Source organism: Melanotaenia boesemani, chromosome 2 (assembly GCF_017639745.1).
Source record: "Melanotaenia boesemani isolate fMelBoe1 chromosome 2, fMelBoe1.pri, whole genome shotgun sequence".
NCBI lineage: Eukaryota > Metazoa > Chordata > Actinopteri > Atheriniformes > Melanotaeniidae > Melanotaenia > Melanotaenia boesemani.
In genome coordinates, this window is record NC_055683.1 from 20210253 (window position 1) to 20229249 (window position 18997).

An 18997-nucleotide genomic window follows, 5' to 3' on the forward strand; every position below is an offset into this window, starting at 1 on the left:
CGTAAATCGTTTTAAAAATACCTGTGAGCACTGTGAAGGTTTTAATTTGAAGGCGGCAGACCGGATGTGGCTGTTAGCGGTAGCTAACTTAGATTTTTCCTCCGCCGTTGCACTTCGCTCCCATTCACAGGAGACTATCCCGGTGAAGCAGCAGTGAAACGGTAAGACTTGACAAAACATGCACCAGATTCCTGTATTCACATAATTTAGCGCACAAAACACACATTCAAGAACTGCTACTGTTAATTTAGTAAGTTTGCAACACTTCATTAGAAAGCATTGGCAAACTTGCCGTCTAAACGTGAAATTTGGGGGAGATATATATGTCCCCCCATCCATCAAAAAGCAAGTTCTTATTATCAGGGTTGTAGCTTTTTTTATTGGGTTTTATAACCTGTCAGTGTATCAAACTATTATGGTTAAGTTTATTGGTAAGTAATAAAGTTATCCGCCCTCTGTGAGGAGAGAAGCATTTGTCAGTTGTCAATTTCCGGGTATCGAGGCTGATCTGAGCTGCCAGTGTAGGCGGTTAGGTAACGATAATGCCTGTAGTTGTATTTAGTAGTACATACATCTAATGGACGCTCTTAGACTTGGAAACCACGAAAACTTGGCCCAAGTCGTGACATTTAGTGTACTTAAAAATGTGCCTGTGACCATGCTCTCATGCGGCCTGGTGTATGAGGAACATTTTCAGCTACTTCCTGGAACTCAGCTAACTTCTTACTTGGTTCAGCTCACACCTAAAATCAGCCACCATTTTGGCTGTTTTACCCCCCTGAGGCTTCTAGTCAAGTGCACATGGATAACCTGCATCAGTCCGCTTCTGTGGAGAGTAAAGTTGTGTGCTGGTCTGAATGGCTTGCAGATTTGTGAGAGATGACCCAAATTCTCCATTTTTTCCTGTGTGTAATAAATGATGTGCAAGCTGGAAAAGTGTCTTGATGGTAAATTCCTGTCTTCACCTCAGCTTGAAAATGTGCGACCTTGCAGGGCCAAAATCAGATTTTTTTCCTAAGTTTCATTTCACCACTTAGAGTTGAAAGTCCTAAGGTCGTACAGTTGAAGAAAAAGAGGCTAATTACATTTTAATTTCAACAATTCTTGTAGCATACCATGAAGAACGGTGCTGAACAGGTTAGAACCATTAGCTTAAACTGTATAAAAGCTACTCTAATAAAGTTTTATTGGCCAATATCTGCTTATTAAAGTTTTACCAATGCAGATTTTTCATGAATTTACATGCCAGTTTTATGTCTGAAATTTTTTAAGTAGATATACCTTCTTGGCACTCTGGAAACACTTTAGTGGTCTCTCCAAGCCAGTCATGTCACTACCTGCAGACTAAGAAGACCCCACCCCGTCTCCCTTAGACTTGGAGGTTTCCTCAGCCTCTTCTGCAGCCTTGATATGCAGCTTCACTCAGCTGTTATAGTTTTCATTGGTGGGATTTGTGTATTAAAATTGAAACCTTTTATTAATATATTTATCATCATCAGTCTTACATCATGTTGAGGCTTTTGATTGTTGATGGGATTGTAGAGCAGTGGAGCAAGCCTGGACCTCTCAGTGGGCACTTTGGCTACTCCATTCACTCTCAGGCACAGCTTCCTGCTGCTGTATACAGGGATTTCTCTCTGGCTATTTTTAAAGCTTCCTATTTGTTCAGCTCCTTCCTGGGATAGGGTCATGTTTTGTTCCCTTATCTCTCACAGGCCCCTCTCTCTGCTGCTTTTTTTATTTTATTTTTTTTGTGATCAGTCTAATCCTTAGTTAGTCTGTATAGCAATTTCCGTGACACGCTGGATTTTCTTTTGGTTTGTCAAATACATTTGATTTTTTTTTTTTTTTTTTTTTTTTCCCCTTTCACCTCCTTGTCTACTTCTGCAAAGGCTGCATTGCATCAGTTCTGCCAAGAGGCCTTGTTGCAGTACTTCCTCAAAGCTTTGGTAAGTTTAGCACAGTTTCTTCAATGTTGTGGAACACGACTTATATATTTTAGAGAATCCTTTTTAATGTATAACATCTTTAAAAATCTATTAAGTTAGGTTACCTTCTCAGGTGAACATTAAGAGGATGAGTCGTGCTTTGTTTCTGCAGTCGTTTGGTTTAGCGCGCTAAAGGATGTGAATCATCGAGCACCAAAAAAGGAAGTTTGCAGTAATTTGACAGACAAAATAGCTTAGTCGCTGCCTGACGTGCATCCTTATTTGAATTAAGCAGAATTTACTTGGAATCAATCACTTCTTCATCTTCTGTAATGGTCTAATATTACACAGATGTGCCATATCCAAGCTTGTGCACATGCTTTTTCCACCAATTTCCACACTTATAACTAAAAAATAAAAATCAAATACTGTTCCCTACCATCAAAACACATTCTAGCATATTTCTGAAACAGTTTGTCTCCAGTTTTATCTGATTGATGTAAAAATGAACTTGGTTGTATGCATGAACAGTTTTACTATAAAGACACAGGTTGCAGGATGTGATCTTTATGACAGCTCAGCTACATTTAGACTGTTAAAGAAATGTTTATTCAGAATAAATAAAGAGGATGGGAATTTTTATTCTTGTGAAGAAATATACGCTTCTTTCCATTAACTGATAAGCTTTTATTGCAGCAGCATGACTAGGAAGCATAGGTCCAGAGAAACTAGGTGGATATAACAAGTCTAAAGGTCTCAGGTACATTTTTGACTGCTGCAGAGATTACAGAATGTCACTTTACAACGTTTTCTCGGTCGAGGGAAACTGCAGTCGCTTCCTGTTATGTTTTAAGCTAAATGTGCAGTTTGCTCCATATAACAACAACAGAGAGTATGAATTATCCTCAACATTATTTTAACTTGTGTTATCAGTGAAGCTAAACCTTTGTTAAACGTATTTTTCTGTGCCAGGTTCCCTTTGGCATGCTATCATAATTAGACTTTATCACATCTAAGTAAGTAATTCAAGGCATCGGTTTCCACAGAAGAATGAGCTACATAGTTGAGCAGGGGTACGTTCAGGGTTTCCCCTCCACCACTACTTGTTGTAAAGTGGAAGAGCCAGTAAGATCACATGAAATGTTGCTTAACTTGATGTCATTCTTGAGATATATTAGAATTGTTTTTATAAAAAACAAAGCCAAGAAAAGTTTCAACAGTAAAGGGAAAACTAACTCCTCAAGCATTAGGGACGACCAGTTTGTCAACTTCAGTTGCAAAACGGAGGGCATTTCTAGAAATGTGCATGCCATTCAGAATATTAGATCAGTTAACAGAATGAAACCCAAAAGACAGAGATAAACCTAGAAAATATTACTGAATGATGAAAAATCCCCCACAGTGTTATCTTGTCTCTTGTTACTATCACTGATGTGTTGATACAGTTTTATTGTGGATTTGCAGCATCATTTCATGCTGGGCTCAGGTTGCCCACTAATTACAGTGTTGGGAGGTTGGCACACATAATAAAAGGATTCCCTTGTCCATGACCTGCTATGCTCAAGAAAATTCCTGTCAAAAGAGCCCAAATTCCTTGTTAGCCATAATCCCACCTTTTGATAGACTCTCAGCTGTGTTGCTAAGGAACAGACCTGATCTCGAACCTTAGCTGCTGCCAAGCCTCGTCTGTTTTGTAAAATCACCACTTCTGTTTAGTCCAGTCGAGCAAACAGTTTACCCTCCAGCAGAACTGCTCAGGTGAAGGCCGAGACACGGAGGTGGAGAAGTTAAACAGCACGTCCAGTCTCATGACTGCGGAGCAGATTCCCAGCAGGCTGAACAATGACAGGGCCTTTTTCCTGGCAGCATAGTGTCAGTTCACCACAATTCATATTGTTTAAGAAAGGAGGTTGTTTTTATCAGTGTGGCGATTTTGCGATTGTTAATCTTATTTTGCAAAGCACATGAGCATTTACTTGGTCAAATCAACAGTTTTCTAGATGATTAAGATGGCATCTCTGGATGATGCAGCTTGCAAACATTACGCAACACATTTGGGGACCATTTCTTCGTAATTTGTTCATGCTTGTGTTGTTGACAGAAAAGCTTGGGGGAAGCTGCAAAGATAGATTCAATAAGAGGACCACCACACAGCTTTAACCAGTATAATGTATTTTAGTGATTATATTATATTCTTGGTTACTTTTCCACTATCCATGATGTCCATGTAATGTTCAAAAGTTGCTTTTACCTTGAAAAACCTCAAACAAGTCTTACAGTACTGTATGCATTTAAAAAAAAAAAAAACTGAGAAAAAAAGGCTTGAGGCGGAAAAGTCTTGCATTTAAAAGTGATTTCTTTGTTGTGCTTTCCAGTAAGGCAGCATCAGTCTCATTTCACTGAGCGCTTCCTGCTGTGTGACATGGCGGTATGCTGCAGTCTCCTTGCAGCCAGCTGCAGACCAAAGTGAGAGAAACCACCTGTTCCTTGACATTTAGAGAGCAGCATTATGGCACAGTTTTCCTTTTTTTTCCTCTCAGACCAACAAACACCTAAACACAGCTGAGCAGCCAAAACATGGCTGAAGAGGAATTTGTGCTTTTTCTTCTTTTAAGAGGAGTGTTTTCTGTGTTCTCAGTTCCTGCACGGCTAATGCCCAGCTGTACGCTGAGGTGTAATAAAACACAGAGGCAGAACTAGTTTTGTGAGATCAGTTTGCAGCAGTTAAGGCTTCCCCCCCCCCCATGATGAGCAGGTGACTCTGTCCTTACGAGACCTCATCAGTCAGGATTGTTTGTCATCTCATGGCTTGGTTGTGTGTTTGCGCTTGTCGGATTTGTTAGCCTGCCTGCGCTGATAAATGGTGGCTCTCATGTCAAGAAGATTTAAATGTAAATTATGGTTAGTGGGTAATTTACTGTCTTTATTGCTTATTGGAGTCAAGTGTGTTTTTATTGCCATCTTCCTCTTTCACTTCAGATTGCATTTTATCTTGTTTTTCAGCTCTGTTGATTTTGTTTGCCACAACCTTTTGTTAATATTAGTTTTTAGTCATTTAACACTTTTCTTTCCCAAAATGATGTTTTTATTTTGTTTTTTATGACACTGTAGATTCATGCTTGGTTGTATTTAAGGAAGCCGACTTTCTTAAATGTGGAAATGTCTAAAGCATCGAGGAATGAGGAGTTTTAGGGTGTAGCTGCTTGTTAGCAGAGAGGCAGATTCATAGAAATCTTGTGTGCTATCATTTGTTCTAATTTAGTAAGAAATCTGTTTCAGCTGAGAGGCAGTTACTTTGATTTGTGTGTTGTCGGTTTCTCTGGAGCTGCGGCCAAAGCAAGAGGAGAACATACCGCACACAAGAGTTATAGGAGTGCCGTCATCTCGCCATCTTTTGCAGGTGTTGGCCCGCTTAGTGAAAGCTGTGCCCCAGCTGTTATCAGTAATATTTTTCCACCACATTTTAAATCTTTAACCAAATACTCTGAAGACGAGGACAAGTTGCGGCCTGCTTAGGATCAGTGGTGCCTCAAGTGCTGCTGCTGAAGCCTCACCGCAGGTTGTGGTGGCCGTGAGACAACTGAGGACTTAGATAATCATCAGTTTTTTTAGACCATCTCTGCTTTACGTCAGTGTTGCTTCTGAAACTCGTTCCACAGCCAAGTAGGGCTAGCATGTCACATGTCCTGGCTTTTGTCTGCCAGTGTGTACACATGTGTAACTCTTAAGACAAAGACCTAGTATGGCGTGTCTCCATTATAAACTGCTAATTTGTGGCTGGTCCTTGTCTTGCCACTCTGTTAAAATGATACGTTTGTTTGCCTTCGCCATGATGCAGAGTAGAGCTCTACACAAGCTTTACTTTGGAAGAGGCCAAAGTTCACCAAGGACTCTGGATAAGTAATCCCTTGTAATCATCCAGCAGCCGGATGTCTTTGCTGCTTTGCTTCGCATCTAACATTTTTTTTTTTTTTTTAATTAAATTTGTGTTGTTTTTTTTTTTTTTGTTTTTTTTTAGCACACCATGGCAGAGCAGGACCCCACACCAGAGCAGCTGGCAGCCATTGCAGCAGCCAACGAGGAGAGCGAATCCTCCATTAACTACAAACCTCCAGCCCAGAAGAGCCTACAGGAGATCCAGGAGCTGGACAAAGATGACGAGAGCCTGCGGAAGTACAAAGAGGCACTGCTGGGAAAAGTTGATGTGGTTGCAGGTTGGTGGTCGCTGCAGACAGAAAATCCTCCTGATCATTTGCTACAAATATAAACATTCATCATCAGAGATTTTGTCTTCAAAGATCTGATGTGTGTTGTTGTTTGCTTTGTGTGTCTGTGACATACTTTCCAAAACTTGGCGAAGTTGTTGCTCTGCATGTTTGTTCTAACAATAAAACAGGGTATTGAATTTCAGCTATTTGTTGTGAAAACAGTTCAGCTAGTAATGAAAACTGTGACCTAGTCCCTGCATACATTCTAGAAAAAAAAAAACTTCCATGGGGTTAAAATGAGAAAAATTACATTCCCATAAAAATACAGAAACCTTATCAAATACACTCGAGAACAGGTCAAAGCAAAATAAATGTCTTTTGTCTTCCTTGTGTCTTATGGTGTGTAGTAAGGCCAGTTTTTCAAACTGTCACCCACCACATCAGCGAAGTCTGCTATATGTAAACAAGAGACAATTGGGCACACTCCGATCTCTCACATTAAAAGTCACCTGTTTTCCCTACATACTAACTTTCTGAAGTCATAGTTCTTATGTTGATTTGACTTAAACATGAGAGTGATCTCCAGTAAAGCACCTTTTTTCATGCTTGTAGATCCCACTGCCCCAAACGTCCAGGTGACGCGAATGACTCTGATGTGTGAGACAGCACCCGCTCCCCTTATCCTTGACCTGCAGGGTAAGTCCAGTACACTTTCACAGGTTAAGATTTTTCACAAAAGTAGAAAGCCACTTTCAAGAAACTCTTATAAACCTTGCATAAGTCTCACAGTAACATAACTTTAGAATAGTAATCACTTCTAGCCTTGTGTGCAAATAGCAACCAAAAGACCTGCTGGGTCATTAGTCCACTAATTAGTAATGACATGATTCCTGTTTAAGTGGGTTAACGAGCCATTTCCTGGTGGCACGCTTTGTCCCCCCTCAGTGGTCACATTGAGCCACAACAGAAGAGCAGCTGCTCACTGGAAGCACTGCGCCCTCTGGTGGGCAGAGTTGTTACTGCATGGAACAAAATCCCACTTGTTTCTAACACCTTCAGTCAAGGGAATAAGGATGCACATGTTGCCTTGTCTTTAATTTCACATGACTTGTGTTCTCTCCTCTACCAGGAGACCTGGATGGCTTTAAGAAAAACCCATTTACGCTGAAGGAGGGAGTTGAATACAAAATAAAGATCAACTTCAAGGTCAGAGTCTGGTCTGTTTGGTTGTTCCAGCAAACTTTAGTTGTCATGGGGGAAACTGAAGCTGGATGTAACACTTGCTGCCTTTTCCAGGTGAACAAGGACATTGTGTCGGGCCTGAAGTACATTCAGCAGTTATTCAGGAAAGGAGTTAAAGGTGAGGCTTGCAAGTTATTTTCTTAAGCTCAGTTCTTCGTGTGGTTTTTGACACACAAGAGAGTATCATCATCTTACTTTCCTGATGTGTGTGATGAAGATCTGTGTGCTGCTCATGTCATGTTAGTAAATATGAGACTTTAGCCAGTTAGATTCGCTTAGTGTAAGCAGCTTGTCTGGCATTACTCAAAACTACCCTCTTGAACTCACCATGTAACACAGTTAATTGTTTAGTATGTTGAAAAGATGAAGTGTGGTTTTTACCACTTGGTTGGTATGGGACTGGTAACTTCCTGGAGTCTCGAATAGTCCAGCACTTTGGATTTTGTACTTATTACATAAACAGAATCAGACGAGCCAAGTTCCTCTTTCAGATTGTTTTGATCTGACAAGCTGCTGATTAGAAAAGCTCCTGTATGCAAGAATTTATTTTTAACATACGAACAGTTCAGAACAACAAAAAAAATTTAGAAGCCTAAAACCACCACAAACCCTGTAGATACTGCAGGTTCTTCAAGTTCTGTTTTGTATAGTGACAGATATTTTTGCCACGTTATGCCTCGTATTGGTCTTTATTTTTGGTTTTGTGATCTAATATTGGTTATTTTTCATATCTGTTTGCATTGGGTCATATTTCACAGCTCATTTTCATCGCCTTGTGTCACTTTGTGGTCATTTTGCATTTCTTGTCATTTATGCATGGGTATATGGGCACTGCTAAGTTTTGCATCTATTCTCATTTAACACCCCTATTTCTGTTCTCTTGATTTCAACTTTGGACTCTATATAGTATGTATCTGGAATAAAGTCACAGGTCTTGTGACTCATTTGGCGCCTGGTTGGCACAGAACCAGGGTAATTGGCAATATCAGCCATTAGTTGGGTATAAGACTTCATATATAGTAGATGAAGGGAGAGTCTTTTTTAATGTACTGGAGATAAGGTCTGGATTTTCTGCTCTCTGAATTACTCTCTTAACTTGAGCCTGATCAGTTATGGTACAATGTTTTGAATCTTGACGTAAAACTGCTGATGAACCAGTGTTTCTCTGCCCTCCTCTAATCTCTAGTTGATAAGTCGGAGTACATGGTTGGCAGCTATGGCCCGAGACCAGGCGAGGAATACGAGTTCCTCACCACCCTGGAGGAGGCGCCCAAAGGGATGCTGGCCCGCGGTACCTACAACATCAAGTCTAAGTTCACCGACGACGACAAGCACGATCACCTCTCCTGGGAGTGGAGCCTCGCTGTCAAGAAAGACTGGAAAGACTGACTCCCCCCTCATCTGCATCCTCCTCTGCTTTGTCCAGCTTTCTCTTTCTTAAAGTCATTCCATGATTTTTGTTCTGGATTTTATATTTTTTTTTTCCCTCCCCATTTTTTTTCCTTCAGACTTTAGCTCTCTCCGTCCTTCACCCCTCTGCTTTTGCCATCTTTTTTTGTTTTATTCCAATCATGTCATTCCTCCCATCATAACGCTGCATTTGTTTGCACCCACACTTTCTGATAAGTATTAAATCCTCAAAACATGGAGAACGCAAACAATATGCACAATATAGATTTTCACTTATAGATTTGTTTATAAAAGAAAAGGAAAAAAAAAAAGTATTACCTGTATGTGATTTTCTCTACCCTGTTCCACCTTTTCTTTTATTTGTTTATTTTCTGATTCTTTTGTATTAACCACAATCTGCCTTGGATAACATCGTACAGGAAGCGCTAGCGCTGTGTGTACGTGGTCACTTTACGGTCATTGAGCAATCATTGCTGGACACAACTCTTGGACGCAGCCCTGCTAAAGCCTTTGAGCAGATTATTTGTACTTGGGTCTTGTTAAATTATTTGGAATTCAGGCCAGCTGTTTCTCAATAGTTTATCGTTCCAGGCAAATTCTGCTGAGAGAACATGGAGGGGAAGCGGTTACCTCTAACCCTTTGTAAACCCCTGCGGCTGGTTCCCTCCTGATCCGGGTTTTTTGGCAGTTTTATGAGCAGCCACGTGGCCTTAACAACTATTAGGAATAAGTAGACGATTTAGATGAGCCATTTGCCTTCAGATTAAATATATGTGAGCCTATTTTTACACAACTTGTAATTCATGGACAGGGAATCAGGACTTCCGGTGTTTATATTTCAGGTTTGATTACTTATAAAAGCCATTGCATATGAGTGTTGGATAACATCTCGACACCATCTTCATTCCAGTGCTTGTAGTGGTTTTTAAAATCTAATAAATGAACTCTAAGAGTCCAGTTTGTACTTGCGGCTGCTACTCGGTGTCCTCATGTCCCCGAGGATATTTCCAGTGTGTCCGCAGCTCCTTCTTGAACTGAACACAGGAACTGTTCATCTACTCACTTTGTGTAAAGTTAAAATGACCACTGCTCACTGTGCCTCCAGACTCGTCACTGAGGGTGAAACATGGTCTGTACTTAAGTCTTGGGATCGGTATAGGACTTCACATCCTCACCCAATACTGGTGGTTAACACACATCCTGCCATAGTCAAAGTGGTTGCTTATTTTATACAGTTCATAAATAAATATATGAATGAGGTGCGTTTGGCTTTGGTTCAGCTCCAACATGTCATGAATGGATGGTTTTTTCTTGGTGAGCTGAGTTTGACTCTGTGCTATGTTACCTCAGTTTACTGATTTCCTGTGTTCATATTAAAGTGTTCAGACTGGGGTTGTGTGTATGCGTGTGTCTTTTCATTTATACAGACTGGTTATAACTAAACTACATCCTAAATAATCTTTCCTTTTATCAAAAGAATACATTGTCAATGCATTAAAATGAAAAGAACCACACAGTGAGACTGATTCCTGTCATATATTAGATGATCAGCATAATTCAGCATGGTTGTGTTATGTATTCATGACCTAAATTAGAGCACAAACATCACTGTTTCTGGGCAAAAGCTTGTGATTTATTTTCTACCTCCTTTTTAAAGACATTTTAGTGTTAATAAATACATGCTACAAATGCTTTCATAGCCAAACGTTCACTTTAAGTTATCATTTGGCGTCGTCAGTGCTTACAGTACACAACAGAAACGGCAACACCTCCACTGATCAGCTAATCGTAATTACAAATACAACGCTTTCTGTTTCGATTATCAGTAGCAGACACTCAAAAAGGCATTTTATCCACAGAAAACCACAGCAATCTGTCCTCCACAAAACTGAAATACGTTTGAGCAGTTTAATATTTATAAGTAGCGTTCTTCCCCAGGAGCAAACAACAAAAAAAAAAAAAAAAGCACCCTTGCAGTGAGGAATGGTTAAAGAATCATCAAACTGAGGTAACTTGATGAGGATCAGTTTTTAGGTGTTTTTAGTGCATTTAGTGTCACCCTGGTGTGATGAGTTTTAGTTTATTTGTGAGTCCTTTCTGCTCTTGGTGGAGTTCATGTCACTCTTGGTCTTCTGCAGTCGGGAGAAGATCTCTTTGAACAACGCCTTGTATTCCGGCGTGTTCTGGCTCAGCCGTTTGTCCACCTGCTCCACCTGCCTGCTCGATGCCCCTCCAGGGCCTCTGGGGTGGAGGGAGTTTGGGGGAGGCGTGGGAGGAGCGGCGACCGCCCCAGATGTTGAAGGCTCCCACCTGAGATCATGCTGTATTCCTTCATGGAGGGGGTCCCTGGAGACGGGCCGTGAGGTCTGCACCCCGGCGTGGCACAAGCTCTCCTCGTGACGCCTGCACTTCCCCCAGGCAGCTCCTCGTACTTCTCCAGCAGAGCGTGGTACTGCTCGTCCACCTCCCGCAGGATGGACATGCCCCGTTTGCGCGTGCCGTTGCGTGGAGGGTGTAACTGCCCTGGCGTCTACCCGAGGAAGTCGATATGGGTGTTCAGGGCTGTGTCGCTGCAGCTTTTCCGGCACCGGGCCTCCTTGCTGCCCCGTGCCTCCGGCTTCTCCAGCTGCTCCATCGCCTCCCACGTCCAGCCCTGTCCCGTCCTCTGGGCTATCTGTCTCAGGGGCCATTACTAAGCAGCGTCTCTAGGCTGTCTTCCATGTCCCCAAGTCAGACACATCTGGACTTCCTGAGTTGTTGCATCTCCTGGAGCTCAGCTTCAAGCTCCTGAACCCGCAGCTGGCAGCCCTCTGCACCCAGGAGACGCTGTTCCAGACGCTCGAATCCTGCAACACTGCAGCACACTCCCTCATCAACGCTCTCCCCGCTTAGACCGCTCCGAGGCCACGGCCGAGTGCAGGGAGGACACAAGGTCTCTCAGGCGCTCGTTTTCCTCTCATCCAGTGGCTGTCTCTCAACCAGGTCTACACTACCCGGATTGGCCAGCAGGAAACCATCCTCATACCTAAAACAAAAAGTGTCACATCACTGGTTTTAGTTGAACAATTAGTTGAACAACTGGTGTTGCTTTGTTACCGAGTCATTTCATCTTACATTAATATATTATACTACATCCATTAGGATCAGAGATGGAAGATAAAAACTGGTTTAAAACCTCACAGAGTGCTGATGGGTAAGATTGCATGGTGCAGGGTAAATTAAAGTTTCCAGTTAACAACCTGGGGGCGGTGCAGAGCTCCTTGAGGCAGGGGAACGAGTGCACGGTCTTACGACGCTCCTTCTTCTCTCTGAGCACCCTCAGCTCCTCCAGAGTTCGGCAGCTCCTCAACCCGAGACGTGAGACTGTCCACCTGATTCTGCAAGGTTTCCATGGTGCCGGTCAGCCTATGCACACACATACAAAACACCACACACACACCAATGTCTGATCTGTGCTTATTGTGTTATTTGTAAAGTAATTTAATTCTCTGTCTCTGTCATATCCTATTAAATCTGTCACTCAGTCGTCAATAAAAAAACAAGTAATGTTGGGGCAGAATGCTAAAAAGAAAAGATGTAATTATTTTATTTCAACCTTTCACTTTGTAACAATGATTTGTAAACAATTTGTCCCTAATTATAAGTTTCTAAATAGAGCAAAACATGTTTGTGTAGGAGCAAAAAGAATGACAGAAACTGGTAATACAGATAACTGGATTACCAAATGGTTTGTTTAAAAGAACTATATCAACTAAACTTGTTTATCAAAAACCAGCCACAGAAAAAAATACTAAAGCAGGATGATGATTTATGACATCAAAAGCTAATTTCAACCAATCAGATTGGCAAGGACTACCAAATGAAACAGGTGGTAAAATCAAACTGGTGAGAAGGTTATTAACCAGATTAAAACTTCCAGTGCTGTTTTTTTTTTTTTTTTTTTTTTTTAAAGCTAGCCAGAAGGGAGTGTGTTCACCTGTCTATTTTCTGCTGTGAAGCTTTGCTCTCCAGCACCAGTTTCTCATTGGTGATTTCGAGCTCTCTGGCAGTCACGTCCAAGCTTGTTCGTACACTTTTGCATGCTGTTCGTTCATCTCCCTCAACATTTCCAGCTGCTTGGACAGGTTACTGCAGAAAAAAAACACATTTCATGTCAAAATGAGAAGATTAGTAAGTCAAGCAGCTCTGGCATAGATGATGGAGCTCTTATCGCTGTTTCTAACAGTCTGTGGTACCACAACAAATTTCAAGATCTATTCTTCTGTCATGTTCCAGTGTCAGATATGCACACCGCCCTCACCGTATTAGATGTGTAGCTCGGTCAGACTGGGCCAAAGAATTAGAATTAGAAGAAGAAGAAGAATTAGAAGAAAGAACTAGAAGAACTAGAAGAAGAAGAACGAAGAGGCGGCCACTGACGTCAGTGTCGTGCGCCGCCTGGGATTCCGAATTCAAATTGAATTTGCGACGTTTTACGGGACAGACATGAAAACGAAATGCAATGTCCTTTACGTTTCTTTTTTAGTTGTGTCATAAAAAAGAGCAGTTTTGAAGTTGAAAAATAAAATGCAGTTTGCATGATCTATTATGAATTTTATTTGTGAGTCAAAATTGCACTTATGACCATGAAATGAAAAAGCCTTTCTGCCAATGCATTTTAATTTTCAAATTTGACATTTCAAATTGAATTTTGGTACCTTTTTGCTGGGGCATGTTTGGAAAATTAAATTTTAAATGTCCTTTTCTTTATCATTTTCTTAAGTTACAAAATGATCAGTCTTGGAGAAGAAATTACAATTGCAGTTTTTATTATTATTATTCATTTTATTTATGAGTTCAAAAAAATGCAGCTATATTCTGAAAATGAAAAAAGCATTTCTGTTAATCCATTTTAAATTGAAATGAGGTACAGATTGCTTCCATACTTTTCTCTCTTGTTGCGTTTGTTTATCATTCAGCTGAGAAGGAGGAAACCAGCAGTTCATGGTTCACACCATCACATATTTACCCCCAAAGTATTGTTTCTGGCAGGACCTTCTCTAACACAGTAGCAGGGGCGGGTCTAGAAAATGTCTGATGGAGGGGCCAGGAAGGGGCACCGACCAGGAAACGGGGGTCACAAAAGAGACCCATTTTTTTAGGTCTAGATTTTATGAAATATTGAACTGAATTATTACAAATAAAGTGATCTTTTTACATCTAATGTAAAAGAAAAAAGTAAAAAGAAAAATCTTTAATTATCTAATAATCTAAAAATTATTTAGAACAACATATAGAAGTACATTACATGCTGCATTTACAGACCATTGGACATCTGATGTTTACCCAAGGAAAGGTCAGTTAACACTAAATATTTGTAGCATTGACTCTTTCTGTTGATACAAGACAGTAAAAACGGGCAAATTTCGGGCACAGTTGCAAATGGTGATTAATCATGATCAATTTGAAAGCTGTGATTAATCACGATTAATTAATCTGGAAGCTGTGATTAATCTGAATAAAATTTTAACCATCTGACAGCCAAGAGGTTTAGAATTAGACAAAAGCTCAAACTGGCATTTTTGTAAGTGATTTCTATTTTCAAGAAAATCTGGGACATAATCGGGAGGCTGACATGGGAATGAAATGACCCAGATCCTTTCATTTTTGTTCGCACAGGTCTAGTCCTCTCTGCTATTACTGCTCTCTCATACCTGAAACAATACAAATATTAGCCTGATGCACAAGCAGTTGATGCTGATGATGATGATGATGATGCCTGCCACACCAACAACTAAACCACATGTATAAAATCTGTTTGGACTTGCATGTGCAGAATTACAATTCCTGGTACAAACATACCTCTATCTCTTGCACTTGCTCCTCATTATTGATGTACATCTGTTGAAGGGAGTCCTCCAACTCCTTGTTACGCTCCAGGAGAGTCTTGCCGAGCTCTGCTGCTAAGTGCAGGTCTGATATCAGCCAAAAGAGACGGACGGACATAAAAACAGCACACAGTAATGAGTGCAGAGTACAGGAAGTGCTCACAGCAGCTTTTGAAATATGACAGTTAAAAAATGATCAGAAAAGATTAATTTGACAACTACAATGTATTCATATCAAATTAAGTTTGATGCTGTCCTTGATTTATCCCCTTACATCCCCCCACCCTTTTTAAATGAGATACTAAACACATGGAGGTGTATCTGTATGCTAAACTAGCCTGCTTCCAATTCAGACTTTTCACATCAAGCAAAATACAAAAATAAGCCAAAAAAAGTGTTCAGTACCAATTAAAAACAGTGCAGATGCAGCTTAATGAATCTGTGCTCACTTTGCTTGAAGTCTGATTATATTGACACAAACAAACTGAGCACATTGGGAGCTTAAGCAATGAGAAAACTATAGGGAACATTTTCACAGTTGCTGATATTTGGCAAGCTTTAAGCATACATTATTCATCTTCTCTGCTGAAACTAGACTAAATAGGAGGAAGAGGAGGAGGATTCTGCAGAATGTGCATACTCAGCCCTCAACAAGACAGCAATGGAGGAGTGGAAAAACGGTGAGATACAGGGAGCCTTTGACATCCGTTGCTGGACATGAATGCAACGTTTTATCACCACAGTGTGGTCAGCAATAACCGGAACACACACATGCATTACCACTGGTGCCAAATTGAAAGGGTTCAATATGATTAGCTTTTGATTTATGGTAATTCAGCACGCCTGAAGGCAGCAGAAATCTAAAAATCTTTATTTGTTCAAGTGTTGTGCATCTTAGTTGCCACATTTGTCTCCAATGCAGCTCAGGAAGGAAAGGACAGGCTGTAATTTCCTGCTTCAAAAAAGTAGAGATGATAACAGAGCACCAGCCCGAACCACTGAGTGCTAAAGAGTCACGTGAGAGTGAATGAAGAGAAAGCACAGCAAGCCTTCACCCTCAGGTCTAACTCAACCACAGCGCTGCTTTTTGCTGCTGTGGCTGACACGTGCCGAATTATGTAATCCCTGAATTATCTGCATGGAGAAGAAAGGCAAGAGTCTGGGCTGAGGAATAAAAAAAAAAAAAAAAAAAAAGAAACATCACATATCACTTGCATGTGCATTTCTGCTCGATGCACATCCTTCCATCCCTGTGATGCTCTGTGATGTGTGAATCACGCTTAGTCACAAGCCCCTGGTGCTGCCACACAAACATGACATCACCATGCCACGCCATCTGTACAGACTCACTTCAGATGTTTGTAGATCATAATGAACTCATGAGATCAACATATACCAGAGCTGGCAACACAGAGGTTGCATAACAGCATCATTTCTGGGGTAAAATAATAATGCCCGACTATGACGTGTGTTTGGAGCAGACTGCAATTATACTTCCAAAATCCTGAAATCTCTGATCCTGACTAAGGAGGTTTTGTCAGGGGCTCCTTAATCAGCTCAGCCAGAATAGAAAAAGGGGGGGCTTAATTATTTCAGCAGAGAAGTTGAGTAATGCCAAATTAAATACAGACCCATAAATACTGCACACACAGACACACACACACAAATCCACCTGTCCCTTTCTATGACTGCATGAGACGCAAAGCTGCTTTAGTTCTCTGGGTCAGCAGGTAATCAGTAGATGGGGTGATGCTGAGGCCTGCACTGCAGAACACACTTATCGCTGCTCTGAGATGGACTGTCTCAGTGAAAGTAGATCCATTTAAGTCATTACTGAGAGTACTGATCTGTCAGTGTCTGTCACAAACACTGCACCATTTTACATTAGTGCAGGGGGCTGAAACAGCAGGCAAAACAAACTGATGCACTTCCTGTCTGGACATGGAGGATCCGGCTTTCTCCACAATCTGAGCTTTTAGTGTGGACTGCCAAAATTCACCAAGCACAACTTTACAGAGTGCTTGCAATGTGATTGAGATAGATAAGGCAAGAAAATCTTGCAAAAAGGAGTGCCAGGATGTAGATGTGACCCTGTTAGGAAGGAGCTGAAACAGAGGCAGCATTCATTCAGTCAGACAGCAGGACTATTCTGAGGAGCACCACTGACAAGATCAAAATAACTGGCAGAGGAAGAGAGCAGAGATGAAGGCAGGCTTTCTCCAAATTCAGCTGTAGAGACGTTTTTAATCACAGCGATAGGACGTGTGCATAAAATCTGTCCATCCACCTCCTCCTCCATGACTTTTTTCAGTGTTGGTGCTGGTTGTAGTCTATGACCACTCCATTCTAAGCTAAGATAAATGAGAAATGATGCTTCACCTTGCTCCAGGTCCCGCTGATCGTACCACGGCTCCTCCTCCTCCGTGACAAACTCCTCCATCCTTCCCGCACGAAGCATCGATGCAGCTGGACTTCTCCGCTGGCGATGAGGTCTGCTCTGCTACACGCCGACGACTCGCCCGGAAGTGATAACAAACAATAGCGGCGTTGCCTCCCCCAGTTTGTAACCCCTTAAGACAAATGACTTAATGAGCAGCACACCTGCTTTCTGGACCATCTGCAGATACTATGGCCAAACATTCAGACCTACAGACATGAAATTCAGAGCAGCAACCAGCTCCTTCTGTGAGACTGACAGGCTGCTGAAAGACCACTGGTCAAATACTGCTGCTGATGCGTTCAGGTGCTATAGGAAATGTTGATTTAGAAAAACATGTTCATGTATTTTTCTTTTTAAAAAAGCTGAAACCGGTCCACATAAAATATGTCTTCTGCAGTCATAAAACGTAAAAACATAGAATTGATTAATGGATGTCTGCTTAAAAAATATAGAAATAGTCAATATTATTTATGTTGCAGTTTTTTTTTAATAATTAATGTATTAAACTTTCAAGTCTCTTGTGCGCTTGTTGTCATTTTTAAAGATTGCTTATTAGAAGAAAATACAAAAAATACATATAAAAGCTTTTCGGGATACGCAGACGGTTAACCGGGCATTTTTATGTACTCTTAGCTAAAAGCTAAGTAACTTAGCATAAATCGGAAATCTTTGATTGGCCGTTTCCTTCTCGTAACAATGCTTTTTGGTAATATATCATTTACCCTTATACTGTCATGTATGGCACCATACTTGTGCCACATATGAAAAAGAAAAATACGTAAGCAGCAAAGCTGAGGGTGTTGGTTTCACCCATGAAAAAAGTCCCATATCTCTCCTTACAGGGCTGCCAACTTTTTAATAATCTTTGGAGTGAGAATTGGTGGAACCAACCAAAATGTTGTTTTATTAGTGCCCTCCGCCCCCCCCCCCCCCCCCCCCCCCCCCCCCCCCCTTTCTGTTTCCAGACTTCACTTTATTTATTATTATTATTATTATTATTATTATTATTATTTATTTATTTATTTATTTATTTTTATTTTCAGTAGCAGTTGTTTGGACGTAACAGTAACAGTTGGGTTAGCAAGGGAAGCAGATGGAACATAACACTGTTCATTTCATAAACATAGCAGGTCTTTATAATAAAAAAAATATATAATCTAGGTAATGGGGGGCCTGGGCTCCTGTAGAGCCATGTGTCTAGCAATGCGTCTGCCCTCACAGTCTCTTTGGGAATAACTTAATGATCACAAAAGTGTTTTTTCAGGCTCAACAGACAGATCCTGAATAAGTTGCCAGCAATGCCGAAGTTGCAGATATTTATTACTGCACATCTGAACAAAACAGGAAGCCCTAGTTTTAATATTGCAGGGAACTCCTGTTGTTTAAACACAAAAACTTAAACCAACAGCAGGCAGACGTAAACCACTTCTCCAAAAATCAGTAACTTCGCTACACATACAGGATCCTCCAGCTCTACTTTTTCTCCCTCTGATAGTACCTCATAGTACCTGCCTGCAGCACCAAAGGACTCAGAGTGTCACATGTCTCTGCCCTAGCAGTGTCTCTGCCTCCTCTCCCCTTTAGTTCGTCTCATCACCTCTGCTTCTGTGTTATGGTAGATTCTCTGATGTTTAATTAAGTTTGTTGTCTTCATACACACATCAAACTGCGCATCGTTGCTGTTTGGGAAGCTGAAATATCTCCACTCACCATGTCGGACTGATCACTGAACAGTGAATGATGCTGCGCCTTTTTTAAATATGTCTATGACAGGCAGAAATAGTAGTTCCTCCCTATCCTGAAAGTTTAGTTAAATGTTGGTATAGGATGAATATATATTTCAGTATTGATCCGCAAATCCCTACTATTTTTTCTTCTCATATACTTAGATCATATCGTAGG

The 18997-nt window shown here is 41.0% G+C and overlaps 2 protein-coding genes across 3 annotated transcripts; one reads left to right on the forward strand and one right to left on the reverse strand.

Moving 5' to 3' along the window:
* The first annotated feature begins 65 nt into the window (after positions 1–65).
* On the forward strand, positions 66–10180 carry arhgdia (Rho GDP dissociation inhibitor (GDI) alpha). Of its 2 annotated transcripts, XM_041968239.1 has the most exons (7): positions 125–161; positions 1893–1949; positions 5947–6142; positions 6749–6832; positions 7266–7342; positions 7433–7496; positions 8565–10180. In XM_041968239.1, exons 3-7 carry the CDS (start codon positions 5953–5955, stop codon positions 8765–8767), a joined length of 618 nt encoding a protein of 205 aa, XP_041824173.1. In that variant the 5' UTR covers positions 125–161; positions 1893–1949; positions 5947–5952; the 3' UTR covers positions 8768–10180. The 2 variants fall into 2 exon arrangements, with proteins under 2 accessions (XP_041824182.1, XP_041824173.1); XM_041968248.1 differs by lacking the exon at positions 1893–1949 and having other exon boundaries at positions 66–161.
* Positions 10181–10361: 181 nt separating this feature from the next.
* On the reverse strand, positions 10362–17438 carry cdr2l (cerebellar degeneration-related protein 2-like). The gene is given in 15 exon segments (XM_041968261.1): positions 10362–11013; positions 11016–11051; positions 11053–11205; positions 11208–11381; positions 11416–11478; positions 11480–11634; positions 11637–11670; positions 11673–11744; positions 11747–11813; positions 12028–12125; positions 12127–12193; positions 12765–12847; positions 12850–12916; positions 14622–14742; positions 17035–17438. Coding segments are annotated over 15 exon segments (1419 nt in total). The 5' UTR covers positions 17114–17438; the 3' UTR covers positions 10362–10863.
* Positions 17439–18997: the final 1559 nt, after the last annotated feature.

What these genes read in the sequence shown, in the direction of transcription:
- arhgdia (XM_041968248.1), top strand. Translation starts at nt 5,953, where the DNA reads ATGGCAGAGCAGGACCCCACACCAGAGCAGCTGGCAGCCATTGCAGCA. An exon ending in AAATAAAGATCAACTTCAAG is followed by an intron (nt 7,343 to 7,432) that starts GTCAGAGTCTGG and finishes TGCCTTTTCCAG; the next exon opens with GTGAACAAGGACATTGTGTC. An exon ending in ATTCAGGAAAGGAGTTAAAG is followed by an intron (nt 7,497 to 8,564) that starts GTGAGGCTTGCA and finishes TCTAATCTCTAG; the next exon opens with TTGATAAGTCGGAGTACATG.